General features: G+C 37.3%; 1 protein-coding gene across 5 annotated transcripts in view; it reads left to right on the top strand.

Annotated features, from left to right (window-relative positions):
- The window catches only part of AOPEP (aminopeptidase O (putative)), a 190,006-nt gene that overhangs the window by 117,627 nt on the left and 53,582 nt on the right, over positions 1-18,797 (top strand). The window contains exon 14 of one of the 5 annotated variants that reach the window (XM_056514252.1): positions 4,354-5,855. The exons of the other annotated variants lie outside the window; for them this stretch is intronic. Coding sequence (XP_056370227.1) covers positions 4,354-4,404 — 51 coding nt within the window. The 3' untranslated portion in view covers positions 4,405-5,855. Of the gene's footprint in view, positions 1-4,353; positions 5,856-18,797 lie in introns of those variants that run through there. 5 annotated transcript variants of the gene reach the window in all.

Here is an 18,797-nt window from a genome sequence, read left to right as displayed (position 1 = left end):
TACCCAACTAAGGGTCAAAGCAAGGATCAAATCTGAAATAATCTATTGAGTTTGTGCATTGCTTAACCGCTAAAAGAAACATGGTGAAAACATGTTTCACCTATCTTTCACATAGGTTAAAAGTCCTAAATTGTTATTCAGAGGTGCTTCAATGGTGTTATTTGCTGTACCAAATTCTGTTAATCTCACAGAACTTTCTAGGAACCTTGTAAACTGTCCTTCACTGATTACAGAAAATATCCAATTCCTTTCTAATTCAGAAATGAATGGAAAATTTTTCCAGCTCATGTACAAGATCTGATTTGCAGAAAATGTTGTTGAGCTGTGTGGGAAATAGATGCTGTCATTTAAAAGCTTTTTTAATGAGTACATAAGAATATAATTTCATTGGAACTAAGCAATTTTAGTATTTATTTCTCCATCCCTAAAAGAATATTTGTATTTGTGAATTGTTTGCAAACTTTTTAATTGTGCTGTTCTCTACAACTCTTGTTTTTTAGGATAGTGCTGCTTCACAGTTCACCTAAGAAGCATTTAATGGAGCAATAAAATACTGTGTCTGTGTGTGAAAAACCAACAAAATCAAACAACTGAAATTTTTTATTTAGTAATTTTTTTTAATAGTCCAGTTCTGACACAGTATCAGCTGTATCTTATTTCCAGTAGCGGTGTGCCAGGATCATAGTTTTCTTTTTAATAGCACCCATCTCTTTTAGCAAGGAATTCTTGTATTGCATTTCATGTGGAGCCTCCCAGATCGATATTAAGTTGTCAAAGAGTGAATGTCCTCATTAGGCCACATTTTTTGATCAATAAAGCAACTTATCACCATGCATATGCTAACGTTTCTGCTCCCTTTCTGACTCAGGGGACCATATCTAAATTAGGAGATCTCAGGCCAGCATGGCTATGTGCTGAAATAGTTTAAGGTTTGCAGTTATTTACATCACTGTTAATTATAGTTGCCCAAACAAGCGACCATCCTGTGCAATGGTGGATTAGGACCACTTTGTTATAGAACACAAGGTTTGTCCAGAAAGGCCGAAAAAGGCTGTTTTAATAGTGGGATTTATTGCTTTGATCTGTAGGAAGAATTAGTTACACATTTATGATGGAGCACTGTTTGCTATCAGTCTCATTGGAGACATTTTAAGAAGGTGATGTTTGTGTATGTTATCATATGATGCTATCTAGAACTATATTGCTGGGATTGATTTCTGCTGCTAGCTTTTTGCTGTTGTTTCTACTTATAAAGCCCTGTTTTTGGTGGTTGAAACATGATCATTCATACCTTAGTGTAATAAAAAGAAGTTTTGTCTTTAATAAAACAGGAAATGGAAAACGTGAGAACAGTTTTATTCTTTCCAAAATAGAAAAAGAAACCCAAAAAGCATTTGATTGTTTTAATACTTCTCAAGTATATGCCCCCACCGGTGTTTACACAGTGAGTACTGAGTGGTGATGTCGTGAGTGCTGGGAGCAGAAAGAAGCCTGTCCTTTTCAGGGCTTTTGCATCTGGAGCAGCATACCACATTTGGAAAAAAGTGGTGCACTGCATTCAAACACTCCATAAGTTTTCTCCTACAGATTTTTCCTATGGATTTTTTATTAGCTGAGAATATACACTTGTGCATGCCAGCTGAATAATCTACTTGATTTAAATGTCCCCAGGTTCTTCTTGATGTGACTGACTGTAATGACTCCTAAGGAGGCTTATTGGTCTGCAGGCTCAAATGTGTGCTTTATTTCAGTTTTACATGTGTTTCATTTCAGTCTCATATTTATTACACATTGTCAGAAATAGGCTCAACTATTTTTTGATGACTGGTCTTAGCTATTGTCCTCATTGTATGTCTATTTTCAGTTTGGCTTATGTTCACATGCTATATAGTAAAAGCACATGGTTAGTAGTCTGTCAGTGCAGACATTGTTTTTTAAAGAAATGTATGAGCACAGGAGGTAAGGGCTAGGCCTTTTGCAAAAGCTGTTAAAGAGGTTTTGGTAGTTCTCAATTTGTTTTTTCATGGCTACAGTACTAAAAGTAATCATGGGTACAACTTAAAATACTGCCATTGTCTCTTCCCCCTAGAGTCCCTTAAGAAGCTCTTTTAGAGCAGGAAGCTAGCTCACACTTGAAAGCAAATGCTTTCTTTGTTGCTTTAACTAAATTGAGAGATTAAATTCGTAAAGGTGTGTAAACTATACTGTACTCATTTGGTCTGTGCTGCATGTATTTTCGTGTGTTACTTTTCATGCTTTTCTTGTGTTACTTTTTGGGCACAAACCAAGTCACTGATGACAATGGTCTAACTCATCTCACCAGATGCTTCACATGCAGGTTTTGTGAAACCTATACCAACGTTTGAAAATAGACCACTTCTTAACATTACCATGTGTGCGTGTATATATATATATATACACACACTTAAATTGCCATAGTTTTGATTTAAAAATTACTGTCAATGACAATTTGCTTCATTAACTACAAGATCTTTTTTGTCCTCCTGTGCTGGAGCTCATAATGATTTTTCAAGAAAAACTTTAGTTTTTATCTGGAAAAACTGCTGATGAAAAGGAAGCTTAGGCAATTACATTGCTCTGGTTATATTTTCCCCATTTCTGCCTTAAATTTAGGCATCAATTGCACATTTTCAATTAAAGTTGTTGGAGCTCTACATCAGCCATGTTCCTTTAAGAGATGCTGTGGGGAAAGCCCACAAAAAAGCAGTGCAGGTGGGTGAGCTCCATCATTTTTGGTAATCCTATAAGATGTGTAAGGAGCAAGATGATATGACTCTTCCAACCACAGGAACCATTTTTTTTGCCACTTTGAGTCTATGAAATGGTTTGGTCATGAGACACAAGTTCCTTGTTGAAATTGGATTTCATTACTTTGCTTCTTAAAAAATGTACTGTTTTGGATTTAAGAACTATATTCTACATACTCTTCAGGCTGCATGCTCTAAATGTGCTGGACACCATGGTTTCCTTCTTCATGAGAAAAAAGGGGTCTTGGGACTTAGCATGGAACAGGGATAAGGGTCTCATATTCTCTCATCCATATTTCAAAAGAAAATTAAATACAGCAAGAGAGTATTAAATGTTTCCATGCTCAAAATCATGTTTATTTCAAAGAAAAAATGACACATGTAGTGCCAGTTATGCAGTAAATATAGTTGTCTTGGTTTTTGTTCAACTCGATTTCTCTGTGTTTTGGCTGTACTTCTGACAAATATAGTGAAGCTATTAATATATTAAAATGCTTTGCTGAACCAGGCCTTAGTCATTCTTAGTCATTCAGCCTCAAGATCTACTTTCCAAGTGATCACTTCAGCATCAAAGAGGAGATTTTTGATTTCTCCTAATTGCCCTAATTTCTACTGAGCAATATTTGCCAATATTTTAAAATATATCTATCTGTGTATCTAGATATTACAGCATAGATGACACCTTTGGAAGAGGGCAGATAATGTTTGAGGAGCAATAACTGTAGAATCAATTTTTTGAAAGCTCAGTTTCCTTCTACATCCTGCAATTTCCTCTCTCCTCTTTTGTTTGTTAAAGAGAGACTGCTTGTTAAAGCAAAAGTAGGTTCTCTTCTGAGTGTATGCCGGTTCATACAAGATGGAATTCTTAGTTTATCACCCAAATTTACCTTCGTTGTGGCTTGATACATATGGCCTGTTTTTTGACAGCAAATGTTACCATGAGTAAACCTGCTAGGTTTTTAAATGCTTCCAGAAGGAAGTAAAAAAAATTGAATTTTGTCTCTTGTGGAACACAAGCAACACATGTGTTTGTATTTAGAACAAGTGATTGCATGAAGGGCTTGGGAAACCAGGGAGAGTGATTTCAACTTACTTGGTTTTATAGATGGGACTGTGTGATAGGAAGATGCATTTTTAATCTCTTCATGGTCAATATAATTAATATATGATACTTTTGTTTTAATACTCACTCATATTTTGTAGTATCTATAATATTTTTCAAGGAATTAAATATTTGTTCTTATTTGAAAAACTGCTATACTCATTTATCAATACAGGAGAGGAGATGTACCTGACAACAAAATGCTTGTCTGTACTATATATATTGCTCCTAATTTTACAGCAACTCAGAGCTGCATTAAAGAAGCTGAGAAATTCAAGATACTTTGAAAGATACTACTTAGTAATGTAAAGATACAGCTTTTTGCAACTCAGTGTTTACAAACTGTCTACTAAGCAAATGCAAAGTAGTTTTTGTTTAAGGATCTCATTATCATTGTGTGAAATACCTCAAAAACATGTAACATCTCTTAAAATTGTCTTTCCTTTCAAAACTGAAATAAGAATGTTTATCTTGATTTTACAGATCATAATCCAAAGGATGGAGAGGATAGATATCTTGTCTGCAGTTACCTAAGAAAACTGGGTATGGCAAGGAAATGAAGTCAAGACTTGTGGCCCAACACAAACCTTAACTTGAGGCCTGTCTATATTATACATAAGAATTGGCCACACATTCTTCCATGAAGCAGTTAGTCCTCTCTGCATCAAAATGCATACAAGCAGGTGATATTTTAACCTGCAGCATAGATCAGAACAGAACACAGCACAGATCAGAGAATCTAGGGCTGTGACTTTACTTCCCCAGTATTGTGGAAGGCCCAGTGCATATAGCAGTGTAATTGAAAACATGATCTTGAGCATGGGAGGATTCATCCTACCAATATTTGTATTGTAATAGAACATACTTTCCTGTAATGAATTTCAACTAAAGTGATCTTCGATTATAAGTATCAACATAGGTGTTGGCTTTGAATCTATTTTAAATAATAATAATTTAAAGGACAACTGTTTACCTTTTTGTCTTTGACTGTTTGAATATGTGTATGCAGCATCTAATTTTTAATGCAAAGGGAGAATAAAATGATTAATAAAAGCTTGCTAAATCATGGGTTTTTTCAGTGCAAAAAATTTTGATTGTAAAACTTTCTGGCATAGTGTGATAAGGTATTGCAGGGCATGATAACAGCCAGAAGTCAGAAATGTGCCTGTGTGTTGTGTCTTCACAACATAGAAAGAGGTATGATGGCAAATCTGTTCCTCTTTAGTTAACTTTTGTTAACTTTTGTTAACTTTTGTTAACTTTTGTTAACTTTGTTAACTTGTTAACTTGTACAGAGTTGGAACCTATGATAAAGAAAATAGCATACATAACCCTTTGCTACAGAGGTGTATTTATTCTAGTGATGTGTGTTGCTTCACAACTTACATGAGACAGAAATGCAGAGTTAAGTGTAGAGTGAATGTCTTGTGTATCTATCCAGCCTTCTGGTATAAAGTGGCATGTGAGCAGATATTTAATGAGTTATATTTAATATATTTAATATATATATTTAATATATTTAATTTAATAGAAAGTACCTGTTCAGACTATCAGATTCTCTTTTGCTTCATCAGGAAGACAGGGGCATTTTCTGAATACAGCCCATTTTATACTCGCAGAGGGTATTTCATATCTTGCACTTGTTTTTAATCAGTTAAAGTCTGTGAATATCCCGTATAGGAATTTGTTTGAAGTGTTTTAAAAAAGGAAGGTTGTGTAATAACAATGACCTAGATGGCATGTAGACGCTAAGTCTCTTCATTTGTTTTCTCTTGTCCAGAGCATTAGGATGGGAAGCATTCTTAGAATTATTTTTAGATTTTTAAAAGTCAGCCTTGATTTCCCTACATAACGGTAATCCCTTGGCTAGGCCTGAAAGCAGTGCTGTTTATTCTTCAGTAGTACCATGTGTTTAAAATTTTTTGTTTCATTTTGGTGCCTGTATTTTGGGGGTTTTGGGGGGTTTTTTGGGTTTTTTTTGTTTGTATTTTTTTGTGTGCATGTGGTTTTTTTTAAATGAAGTTCTCAGAAACTTCAGCCTATACTGGATTTTTATATGTTAACTGGTTGGTTATAGGAGAAAGAGCTACCAAATGTATCCATGATTCTTCTTATAGTGTGCCTAAATCACGAACTGTTTTGTTTTATTGCTGTCTAGTTTCCATGTGTAAAATTGTGTGTAAAAGATCACTTCCTTGCTCTGTAATTGTGTTGTCTTTATGACATCATATTTGCTATGACAGAAAAATAGCTGAACAGTTGGGAATCAGTAATTCTGGTTTCCTTCTTAGCCTATATCCTGCTTATTTTCCATTTACACATTCATCTGAGAAGTGAGGTATTGCTCCCAGCACATCTTTACACCTTCATCATGGAGCTGCTGCTGTTTTAGTTGATGTATCCTTCTTTCTAAAATAAAAGGAAATTGAGTGCATTAATGTGTTTTTCTAGCACCTACCATTGCTCCTCATTCCATTTACCGCATTAAAATCTGTGAAACTTGTACAGAGATGTTGCCTTAACCATGCATAGGCTGCAGAATTTCAGAATATTACTATGCTTTCTTCTACCACACAACTGAGCTGTGCTATGTAGAGAGGGTAAGCAAGTTCTGCATCTTTGTAAGCTAAAAATATTCTTGTTTAAGTGTTTTTTGTGACACTAAGTTAGTATTTGTAAAACATACTGAGTTTGGTAAATGTGAGACTTCATGGAGTTTTTGTTTGTCATCGCTGGTGTCAGATGAAGACTGATAGTTTCAAGTATGGGAATTGTGTCCTTTGGGCTACACATAAGCTTTTCACTATCATACCTTTATCTCTGGTGCAGTACAACTTGATATGTCCAAATCATACGGTGCTCAGTGTTTGACTATATTCTTTTCGTCACTGAAAAGCAAGGGCTTTTCAGATTACCTTGAGTCATCTTGATCTGAATGTTTCTATTACCATCAGAATTTAGAAAAAGCCAAATGCATAAAGTGTTATAAAAATGTCTTTTCGTGACAGAATAAAAATTGCTTGTGACTCAACAAATCTGCTATGGAAAAGTTACTTTTGAAGACTAATGAGTTTTACTTGGCCAGAACATTGTGAGTATGTTTTAAAATTTATAAAAATCTGATTGTGGATGCTGAAACATGAACTCTGGATTACTCATTTACAGATGCAGAATAGCTCAGTAATAATTATACAGAGGAAAAACAGGAAAATGAGAAAAGTTGGATCAATATACCATCACCTTTATTATTGTGATTCTAATTATATTTAAAATTGTAATTAATTTCTGAGTCACAATATGTGAAGTGACCAATTATTATCAATGCAAATCATATCCTTGAGATTTCACAATGTTCATTGCTACTCACATACTGTCTGAGGAGATCTAGGCAGACATAGCAGAAGAAGAAAGGAAAGGATCGGTTGGCCAGGAGGGACAGCCCTGTCCTGGGGACATCAGGGACAGCATCACAGCTGGGCAAGGGAGGGGATTGTCCTGCTCTGCTCTGAGCTGGGGCAGCCTCACCTCCAGTGCTGGGGGTTTTGCTACACAAGGAGCAGCTGAGGTGATTTGGTCTGTTCAGCCTGGAGGAGACTGAGGACAGACCTCACTGCAGGTACAACTTCACTGAGAGGGGAAGAGCAGGGACAGGCACTGATCTCTTTCCTGTGATGACAGGAACTGAGGGAATGGCCTGAAGTTGTGTCAGGGGAGGTTTAGGCTGGGTGTTACAGAGAGGTTCTTCCCCCAGAGAGTGTTTGGGCACTGGAACAGGCTCCCCAGGGCAGTGGTCACAGCCCCAGCCTGACAGAGTTCAGGAAGCATTCAGACAATGCTCTCAGGCACATGGTGTCACGCTTGAGGATGGTGCTGTGCATGGCCAGGGGTTGGATTTGGTCCTTGTGGGTCCAATCTAGGTCATAGTCATCTGTGATTGTGTAATTGTAGAAGGAAACTTAAAGCTCAAGGTTTTCGGTTTTTGTTCAACCTCGCGAGCAAGCACCTGCATTTTCCACTTCTGGGTTCTGTTTCTGTGGGAGTTTTACAAATAGCCCCACTAGTGGCTTGTAAAACACTCCAGAACAGGACACAGAAGTGAAGTTGCTTTAAGTTACAAGTTAGGAGAATTTGTCTACTTATACTGTATTTGATTACAGTGTTAGGAGTTGCGGGATGGGAATTAAAAAGATACATGAAGGAAATGTCCAGTTGAATATGTCCTGCCTGATCTGGAAGCTAGCTTGTAGTGCAAGTGCCTTTTCTTTTTCCAGTTTATTGAATTTATTGCCATCTTGGCTTAGTTAAGAGTGGATTGGGTGGGTGTTTTGCTATGCGGACTCTTTCCAAAGCACTAGCAAAGATTTACAGTAAATCCAGCTGAGTTTCCCTGAGGGTTTGAGCTGAAATTCTGACTTTCATATTAAATTAGGCATGGTTACAAGACAAGAATTATTTGTGGAGTTTTTATGAAGCATGTGACTAGCAAAACAGGCAACAGGGATGCAAATCATTGGTCAAAAAATATATCCAGGGCACAAAGGGCTCTTATATGACTTGAATGGACATAGATCAAAAGATAGCCTTCATATGTTTAAAATAAAAAATACCCTTCCCTCAAATTTATTTGTGCAAGTTACCCTTGTTTGAGGATTTAAACTCAAAAAATGGCCTCTCCTTTTTTTTTCTAAACACCTGAAAGTTCAGTCAACTATTCTATGTATTTCAACCAGACAATGTTTTGGGGTTTGGTTTTGGTTTTTTCTGTTCAGTTATATATCTATATTGCTGCTATTCTTTATGGTAGGCTGATAATTTTGCTAGTATTTTGGGTCCTATCTTGAATGAGAATAATGGCACAAACCTTGTTCCATGCCAGTCCAGACAGAAATCTATTAAACATTGAAATGACCCCTCAAGTGCCACTTTTCTTTCCCAATTAAAGATTGTGCTATGCTTTGAAAGTAACTGTGTCTTTGACAAGTTCAGATTGTACTGTGATTAGAGAAAATAGTGTTAAAAATTCTGGCAATTATCCATCTACACTTGACTATTCTTCATGGTTCCTGCTGGATTAATTAATTGCTTATATCAGGATTGGCAACACTAGGTGCTTAGAGGGAAACGAAAGATAGAGACGTAATCATGAAGGCTCTCCACATGGCAAATGCAATCCTTTTATTTTCCTTTCCTGTCTTGCATCATATCCCATCTGTCTGCATTTCCACATGGGTTCCTTATCATTTTCCCCTTTATTTTTCAGGGAAGACTTGAGTTTCAGCAGCTTTGCACATCCTTACTCCCTTTGCAAAAAAAGGCTATAATGAGAACAAAAATCCATTTCTAACCAGGGAATATTTACAGATATATTACTGTATTGAGTACCCGTGTTTTACCTGATATGAACCTCTGTTATGATCAAGTGTTTCCAGTTTGCCTGTGGAAAAAGGGGAGATGATGTAAGGTTAATGTCTGCTTGTTTTGTGATTTTTAATTTAGTTGATGGGAAGCAAATACACTTTTTTATGGAGCAACTCCATACTACTACAGATACGCTTGTCTTGTTTTTGTTTTTGTTTTTGTACTATTTGCATCTGTTCTTGTGGAAGATAATGTTGTTCTTGTGGAAGATAATGGAGAGACTTGATTCTTTGTGACTATCCCTGTTTTAATGAGGTGAAGGAATTTGAGCATTTTTGGGTGTGTAGAAAATGCTAAAATTTATATTACATTAAGAATGTGATGGATTCATTTTAGCTCGAATATGAATGAAACCTCATATAGCTATTTTCCCTTTGTCCCAGATGGAACACCATGCTTGTGTTGAAGGTGTACAGCAGTTCCCAGTCTTCACAGCCTCTTGGCTAGCTCAAGAAAATTTCTACATAAAATGTTTTGCCTTTTGTGTTTTTTTCTAATGTCTTGGCTCCCATGCAGAAGTAAAATATTAAAATGTTTTTGACTACACTGCTTTAAGATTAGGTAATAGGGTGTCTTTTTAAGTCTACAAAAACCTCTGTCTTTGTTCCTGAAAATTCTTAAGAACTCCTGAAAGGCAGGAACACAGAGTGTGGAGGGAAGAGACAGCCTAAAGCTGACAGTAAAAAATGGAATCTGTACATATTTGAATCTCTGATAAAGTGAGTTTTGATTAAGTGCAGGATAAACAAAAAGGTCACTCGTTAAACTGGGAGTTCCCATTATTAACATCATAAAAATACTAAAAATAGAATTCACAGCAAACAGGATGTCTGGTCATAACAGTGCAGCTTCGACTGCCTGTTATTTATGCAGCTGACCTTCTGTGCTGACATCAGAGAGCAGTGAGGAGCCTCGTGACTGTGAATAAGAGTCCTGTTTAATCTGCTCACACCAGTGTGGTAGCTCGTGGAAGGAATGAGCTAGCCTTTAAGGAGTAATGTGAATAAATGAATTCCCCTCCAGGGAACAGCACATCCACCACTCCTGCACTGTGGTTGACGCATCCTTTCTGTAAAGCTTTAGTTTTGCCTCCAGTTGTGGCCAGTGGAACTTTTCAATTTCTTTTTAATAGTAGTGTTTTGGTTTTTTTCTCTGGTTTGGAAGTAGGGTGTGAATAGTATGGAGACTTTATTCCAAGTTCCTATACTGCTTGTACGAAATGGATTAACAAACCAATATTTATGGGAGATGGCCTTTGCTACGCAGGCAAAAGGATTCTGTGAATCATGGAGTACATTCCTCCTTGACCATTTACAGTAGAAGTATTAATGAAACACCTTTTGCACAATAGGCTGGCGGACATTCCTGCATTTTGGAGCCTGGGCCAGACTGGCTGGCATTTTAGCACAGAGAATATTTTGTGTTCACAATCCCTGCCTATCGTGGGATGGCTTATGAGAGAATCGGGCTGGCTCTGGAGAGCTGCAGCACATGGGGCTCTCATTATTGCCATATGCAAATATATTATTTGCATTTGTATTGTTGTGAAATGATGGTCAGCTGTGCCAATTGCACTTAGTTGAAATCAACCTTCTCTATTGTGTTCTTTTCTGTTGCTCTCAAAATTTGCATCTCTTTCAACTGAAAAGCAGACTGCCCTAAGATTTGAGGGGAAAATCTGTAATTGTAGTAAAATAAAAGGTAAAAAGTATCCTAAGTATACTGGTTTCAATTTTATGGACTAAATCTGTACATACAGATCTTCATTTTGGCTTGCTGTTAAGTTCTTAGGTTTTTGGTTGTACCCTACTTTCTGATTTTTCTTCCTCTTCTTTTCAAAGGAAGATGCTTTCTTACGGCATCAGAAATTCTATATGATTCAATCAGCATATGTATTAATGGCATATTTGAAATAAAAGTTATAAGCCAGCAATACCTGTTTCAAATATCTCAATATCTTTTTTGCCAAGCCATTTGTTTACTGAACTGTTGAAAAGAGAGATAAAATGTTCAGTTAACTGAAGGAATGTACAGCACTCAAATACCACACCCAGCCTGCTTAGGAGGATAGTATTTTTTTTGTGCCTACATGCCCTTGAATAGTTATGAGAAAGGTTTTGGCTTGGTGTCAGTTTATAGTGAAAAAATATAAGTTATTGTCTGAGAAGGTGAAATGTGTGTGTGAAACCCAAATACTGGAAGAGCATATGGTACAAGAAATGTACCTTTCTTAAAGAAATGTATTTATAGTAGTGAAATGGGATTGACAAAAAGCTCTTACCAAGTTTTGATGGCCTCTCAGACTAGGGGGAGCTTTCTCTGAGATCTTACTTACGTTTTTAAAAAAGGCACAGGATGTAGTGTGCGTTCATATAATTTGGCTTTCTCCCCTTCTCTCAAAACCAAAAAGAAGAGCTGTGTTTTAAAAAACGTAACTGTACACTTTTAATTGGTTTCATTATAACTTATGTTTTAGGACGTGTAACCATACACTTTTAATTTGTTTCATTGCAACTTATTTTTTTAGTTTGAAAGAGGTGATTTTAAAAAGAAATTTGGCCATGCTTGTTTTTTTAACCTTGTTGGGAAAGTCTGATTAATTCCTGTTAAGTCCTTGCTTGGTCCTCTTCAAGAATCATCTTTCTGTGCCCTCAATATCTCAGCAAAGTAAGCTAGGCTTGCAGAAGACAAAACACATTAAGATCTGTGACAGGAAAGAATGTGCATTTCATTTTGAAAAGGTGGGTTGGTCTACAGCAAATGTGCTTGATATCCACAAAAGGCTTCCTTCCTCCCCACCTGATGTCCTCACCAGCTGTCCTGACTCCCTGCCTGTTGAGGTTCACATTGCCTGTGTGTGGGAAGAGCTTCACTTACAGCCTGTTTGTTCTTTCTGCAAAGGTATGCTAAGGGTGCAGCAGCCTTTTCTCAAGAGTGTGAGGAGACATCCCACAGCTCAGATGGTTTGAACATTAATCATTGAGTAGAAGGCCAGGTCCTTAGATGCATGAGGGTGTGGGCATTGTCTGCATTTCTCCTTGCTGACTGAAGCTATACAAGAGCCAGCCTGCCATGATCTCCTTGCTTGATCCCTTTTGCTTTGAACAAGCCATAGTAATTCTTCAGAGGATGCTCTGCCAGCGTTGAGTATGTTGAAGTTCCTCACTGCGACTAATGCTAAAAGGCAGGAGCTGGAAGCTTATAAATATGTTTTTTAATCCCTGTGTTGCCAATTTATATACTCTGAAGTGATCAGGTTGATAAATTGCATGACTCCAGGTGAGACACTAAGAAAAATTGAAGTGTGCTCTTTCATATCTTCTGGCTGCAAACTATCACAAAACTGAAGTTTTCTTCTGTGCATGTATCTACAGGACATTACAAAGCTACAAATACTGCATTGTCAATCATCAATACACATTATTGATGATAAGTTTTCATAGGAAGTTAGCAGGCGCTCATCTGTCATGGATTGATTTGGTTGTATTTTAATGGGCCACTTGGATCACTCCTGCTTAAATGTCAGTAGATACTTAATTTGTTTCCAAAAAATGACCTTTATGAAAAGAAGAAAAAGAAGAGGGTAATTAAAACCATAATCAATTCAAGATTCAAAAAATTCTGGGGTTTTTTTAGTTAGAAGCTCTATCTTAACTCTTCATTTTTGTACATACCAGGTTTCTGCACATAGGTGTGCAAAGTAGAGACTGCTGCATGCTTCTGTGAAGAGTAAAAGCAGTTTTCTAGTCCAAACCGTATTTTTCCTTTTATTAGTCAATTAGGCATTTTAATAATGGGCAATGTATCTAAGCAGTGTAGGTCTGTAGTGATGTGCTGTTCAGAGGGTTCAGTCCTTAAGCAAGCTCGTCACAGGCATGTGATGCCCAAGTCCACAGTAGTCTGCAGTTTGTCAAGTGGGGTGAAAGATCGAAGGATTGAAGGGTTCAGACATAGCTGAAATTAGTAAAATTTTTACAAATGTGCCATGCATACAATTAGTGTTCTGGGAATGAAGCCACTGAATTAATGTTAGCAGATCTAGTCTTTTAAAATATTTTTTTGGCTGTTTTGCATTCATTTTTTTTAGTTCAGAGTTTAAAATGGAGGACCTGAGTAAAACATGTATGTCTGTCATCTGTGATGGTGAAGTACTATATGCTTTGAGTGAAGGCCTTTTCTCTTAGTCCCATGCTGTATTTAACTTCAGTGGTTCCATGTTTTATGAGCTAGAATGAAGCTAGAATGCATTACTCCATATAACTAAAAGCTAAGTGTACACTTGGAATGAATCTACGCTAGTTTAAAACAAATGCTACTCTGTATATTTTCTCTAATGAAAACCTGAACTGGTATAAATTTCATGTAACCCGAAGAATGTTATGGTACTATACTGGCATAAAGTGATACAGAACTGGTGCTCTACAACAGCTTATGGAAAAGCTTAATAGTTTTGTGATTGTTCTAGTTCACCTACATAAGTGTTCATACTACACAACAAATAGTCTGTTTTAAAAGGTAAAGAGTAATTTAATGCCGCAATTAAATCAGCTATTGTTTTACTTTTTAGAGAGATTCAGCTGCATAAATAGAAAAGTGACTGAGCCTCTCCAGTAGCTCACTGCAGGGTCAGTTTTGTGCCTTTCAAATTACCGTGAGTTAGGTGCAAGGAATGTAAATTGTCCTGAGAGACTGCACAGTATGTATAGATAGAATGGCTGCACCCAGCAGTATCTGGGTCTTCTTCCACAATGCAGCAATACCACTTCATTTAGTGATCTCAGAAAGATCAATTTAGAGAGATTAGTGAAGGATAACAAAGGGTGGATTTGTCCAGCCACATTACCATAGCATGGCTGGAGGAATAGGAATGCTTTGTGGCTTGAATTACTTTTCATAGTTCTTTCACAAAAACAAAATTTGGTGTAAAGATATTTTTTGACAAGTTTTCTTCTCCTGGCTGTTGAGCCAATGACTCAGAGTTCTTCTGCCATCATGTTTATTTTGTCATGGCTGTTGTTACTTAAAATGAAGGAACTTTCCTGGGTGTCCTGGAGGTTCCCCTGGACTTCACCTTTTCCAGGTGAAACAGTACAGCTCTGTGTAAGCTTGGGTTTTCTGTATCCTTAACTGGATGATGACCCTCAGTGAAGTAGGCTGCTCTGTGTGAGAATCTTGTGAGGCTTCCCACTCCTGAATGGAAGTTGTGTGAATGTCCTTACAGATCCTCTCCGCTAATATCTCTGTTGATTGGTGGTTCTCCACTGACTGTTAGCCAAGATATTTTACCCAGTTCGTAGAGAATGAAATCTAAAAGGACCTAGTTGCTCTAAAACTGTTAATGCATGCTGACATATTAGTATTTTTATTAATTTTTTAATTTGACCTAGTAGAATCTCATTTGTCTATTACTAGTGGATAGTCTCAGGGTTTTTGTTCACAGGGGTTTTCTGGGGTTTGAGGGTTCTTTTGTATTTTTTTAAACTTATTGTTAGAAAGATTTGCATTCATTGCATAGTAATCTTGTTATTCAGGGTTACTTATTCCAGTTCTCTTCTTTTGAGCTGCTGAATACTAACGGCCACATAATTTTCCACATTGTGTATTCATCTCTTTTTCAAGCAGGATGGCATTGCATGCGCAATACACAATGTCAAGGCATGATCTTACAGCCCCTGGAGTTGCTGTCTGTATTCAGGCTAGGCTGAATTCTTTAGCCTAAGATCCTGTAAGGATTAGAAACGTGAATAGCTGGTAGTTTGTGCTTCAGTTGACTTAAGTAGTTACCCTAGTTGCCACGCAGGTTTGTTCTCTCCTTTCTGCTAAAAAGTCCAGGCCCTGGGCTATCATCACACTTCTCTAGCACAGCTCCCAGGGAAGAGTTTAGATACGAAAATTGAGTCCTCTACTGATTTGAATGGCGACGTAGGTCACTTACACTAAGACTTTTATCTAAATTACTTGTTATTTTTTCTTACCCTTTACCCTTTTCCTTAGTTATAATTTCCTACAATGATATATTTGGTCCAAGGACATTCCCATCTGATTTCAGAGAAGAGGAAGAAAGCTGATCAGCTTCCAGGAAATTCCTTTGGTAACTGCAGGGGTGGGGCTTGTGATATTGTGGTATTAATAGCTGCTCCTCAGAGATTTTATGGATGCTGTTTTTCACCTTCTGAAAGAATCAAGATTATTTTAGTTTTGTTTCCTATAACATATGCTCACATAAAGCTAATTTCAGTATATATGTGTTTACCTCCATATGTTTTCTCTTGTAACCTGGCTTTTTATAATCAGATGTGGAAGAAAGACAGATGTCAAAGACACCCGGTAAGCTAAATAGAGGAAAGAGAGTCAGTAAATCATGACATTGAAATAGAGCTTGTGATTTGTTAGATACAGGGGATCTCTCTCTGTAAAAAGATCTGGGAAGTTTCTGAATAAACGTTAGAGTTGAAAATCAGCCACACTGAGGGGAAACATGACTTCATGGATTCTTAGGCTTTTGGGAACAACAGTTTGGCTGCACGATGCTTCATTGTGATGGAGCAAAGCTCTTATGTGTGTGACCTTTTATCATTCTCTGACATTCTTTGTCAAAGGTTGTTGGTTGTAACTCATATGCAGAAAACAGGATGTGTAAGTCAGTTTCTCCTCTTGATGCTAATGACCTGAATGCCTTTAGGCAAACTAATTCCCTTTAGGCTTTCTACAAATGACTCAACATAAACAGTGTGCACATTTCCAGTGTATGATCTATAGACCTCTGCCCCTGAATGGGTTGGCTGGCCATACATTAGCTGGTTCTCTCTTCCAGTATTGAGGACCTAACCATTCTCTCCTGCACTTTGTCATACTTTTTCAGGAATTACTTATATAAGCATAAAAATAAAGAACTTTTCAAAGAGGAATATTGGAGATCATTCAGAATTCCTGGTGTTATAATCATGGTTTGTATTGCACTGCAGTTACTTCATGTCCAGCCAAATAAGGGGGACATACAGTTGTATTTGTTGTGATGTTAGCTACTCGGTGCTCTTTTTTCACTGAAGTGTGGTTTGAACAAGACTTCATGATGTATCTTTCTTTTTTGCACTTTGAAATAGGATAACATAATGTGATCAGGCAAAGCTGTGTATGATATCCACAGGTAGTATGAAATGCAAAGGTAGTAAATATGTTCTGTTGAGGTTTTTAGATTAATTAAGCTCTAGAGCTAACTGTGAAATATCCTGTGGGGGGATTGCAGAGAATACAGAATCTACCAGTATATAATTCCTAGTTTTTATGTGTGAATAAAAGTCTTAAGGAAAGTCGTATCAGAGTTGTGCAGGCTGTTCTTAAAACATTCTGAAAAGGTCTGGTTTTGTCTTTTGTTTTCCTCAAAGTTAGCTTCCACTGACTGTGCTATATTCATTTACACAAAGTTAGTGATGAATTCCACTCAGGTTGTCCAGTCATTTTAGACATGCTTGCTATCTCCAAAGCTGGACTAAGACCCCTGAGCCAATTTCAAAAGATGCTGCTTGCCCTCTCCCACAGAATGCATGTGCATAATAGTATTAACTAGACAGAAGTATTTTCAGATTGCCTTACAGACCAGTTTAAAATAGAGGTGGAAACTCATCTTGACTTGTTTAGGTGCATTACTTCTCTCGTAGTCTAGTAGTTGGCAGTAGTCAAATATGCTGTGTGTGCATCATTAGATGAGATGAATTATACTTTGGCAATGAAGAACTCATTTTTTTTAACTTGCCTAAAAGTAAACAGAAATAATTTATTTTTCAGTTTATTCTTGATTCACCTAGTTTGCTGATGTATAGCTAAAAATACTGTGACAAGTGTTTATTTTACTTAATTTCTTCTTTGGGAGAAGCCTGATCAGAGAGGAATGTTTCTGTATTAATCTTATTAAATTTTACCAGTCTTTCTTTGCCTGCCATGATCTTTGGCATATGGTGAAAAAGAGGAAGAGACAGAACCAAGACAATATTCTTAGGGACTTTGGGTAAAACAACTGACATCCCCTCATAGCAGCAATGAAGAAGCCTTGCATTGTCTGTGTGGACAGAGCAAGTTGTGACAATCTGTCTTGTTCCACCTGAAAGTACAGTGGCCTGTGCTTCTGTTTGACATTGTACACAGCCTTCAAGTACAGAAAAATCTCAATTCTCATGGTTGATAATTGCATCGACTCTATTCCAAGATTTTTCTGCTGCTGATTCACACCTTCTCTGGCATTTAATAGATAATGAAGAAAACACTGTTTTTCTCTTAAGTATTTTGCTGCAAGGTACATATATGCAAATGGGTGGTATATGTCTACATGCATCATAACTTTGAAGGTTTTTACGTTCAAGAGGCCCATCTCTTGCCATGCATGTTGCAACTGTCAGCAAGAGTAGATCAGTGACCATTTAAGCTGAACTCATTCTGTTGCCTGCTCCCTGGGTAATTTTTCATGGTATTTTCCATGTTAGCAAACTTTCAGAATTGTCAGAGCTTACAGGCCATTCCTTCATGAGTATGCATTGTCCTTCCAAGTTTCCTTACAGAACTTCGAGAAATAAATTGTTTGATTAACTTCCCCCAGCCCTCACTGTGGTCTTCTATGGTATGAACAAATAAGCTCTCTAGAACAAGGGAGAAGAGAGATCAGAAAGGAGATGTTGCATCTCTTCTCCAGTCCTTTCATTCTCTGAGGATCTGGAAGGCCCAGGAAGTGTAACAAAGTCTTGGGGTTTGCAGTCATGATCTTCTCTCTGTTTGTTCCTGCAGTCCCTTTTATTTTGTTCTCTTTCTTACCTTTTTTTGCCTCTTTGTCTCTCTGTCCTCATATTCTTCCTTGTAATATGCACATAGGATGTGAAGAATGGCTGCTTTAAATCAATCCTCACATTCATCACAGAAGCACCCTGTGGTGATGTCAGCTGGCAAATTCTGAGCGCAGAATGCTTTATTGATTTGCAGGCCAAGAAATTGTGTAATCATGGTGGTCTTTGTTTTACACTCTGTGTAATGCATCAACTGTCTTCTAGCTGATGAAGGTGTGTCCTTCAAAGACCAGGCTCTGATTTCTGAAGCCGGTGGGGGGAAAAAAGAGGCCTTCTTGCAGAGTAGGGGAGAGAGTACTTCTGCAGGAATACAGTAAGAACCTTGGTAATGCCTGGTGCTGTTTTATGGAGTAGCTGCATCTGTTGCATGTGGTGGTGTGATGCAGCCTGCACTGGAGGATTTTCAGCTTTGACTGTGTAGTTTAGCTGTATTTTCCATATCACAAGAAGTGACGTGTAATAACCTCTAAAAGTAAAATACATAGAAGAAAAATCAATCTGAACCTAAATTTTAAAATATTTACTCAATTCCTGTTGAATATGTTCAAGTGATTGTCTGAAGATTAGCTGGATCTCTGGTGAGGATTGTGAGAAAAGCCTGAGCTATCTAGTGGAGAGAGCCATTGGGTAAATGCAAAGTAATAAGTAACTTTTCATTTGGTGTTGTAAAATTCTGTG

The sequence above is a fragment of the Oenanthe melanoleuca genome, chromosome Z (assembly GCF_029582105.1).
Source record: "Oenanthe melanoleuca isolate GR-GAL-2019-014 chromosome Z, OMel1.0, whole genome shotgun sequence".
Classification (NCBI taxonomy): Eukaryota; Metazoa; Chordata; class Aves; order Passeriformes; family Muscicapidae; genus Oenanthe; species Oenanthe melanoleuca.
This window is presented reverse-complemented; position numbering and strand designations above follow the sequence as displayed.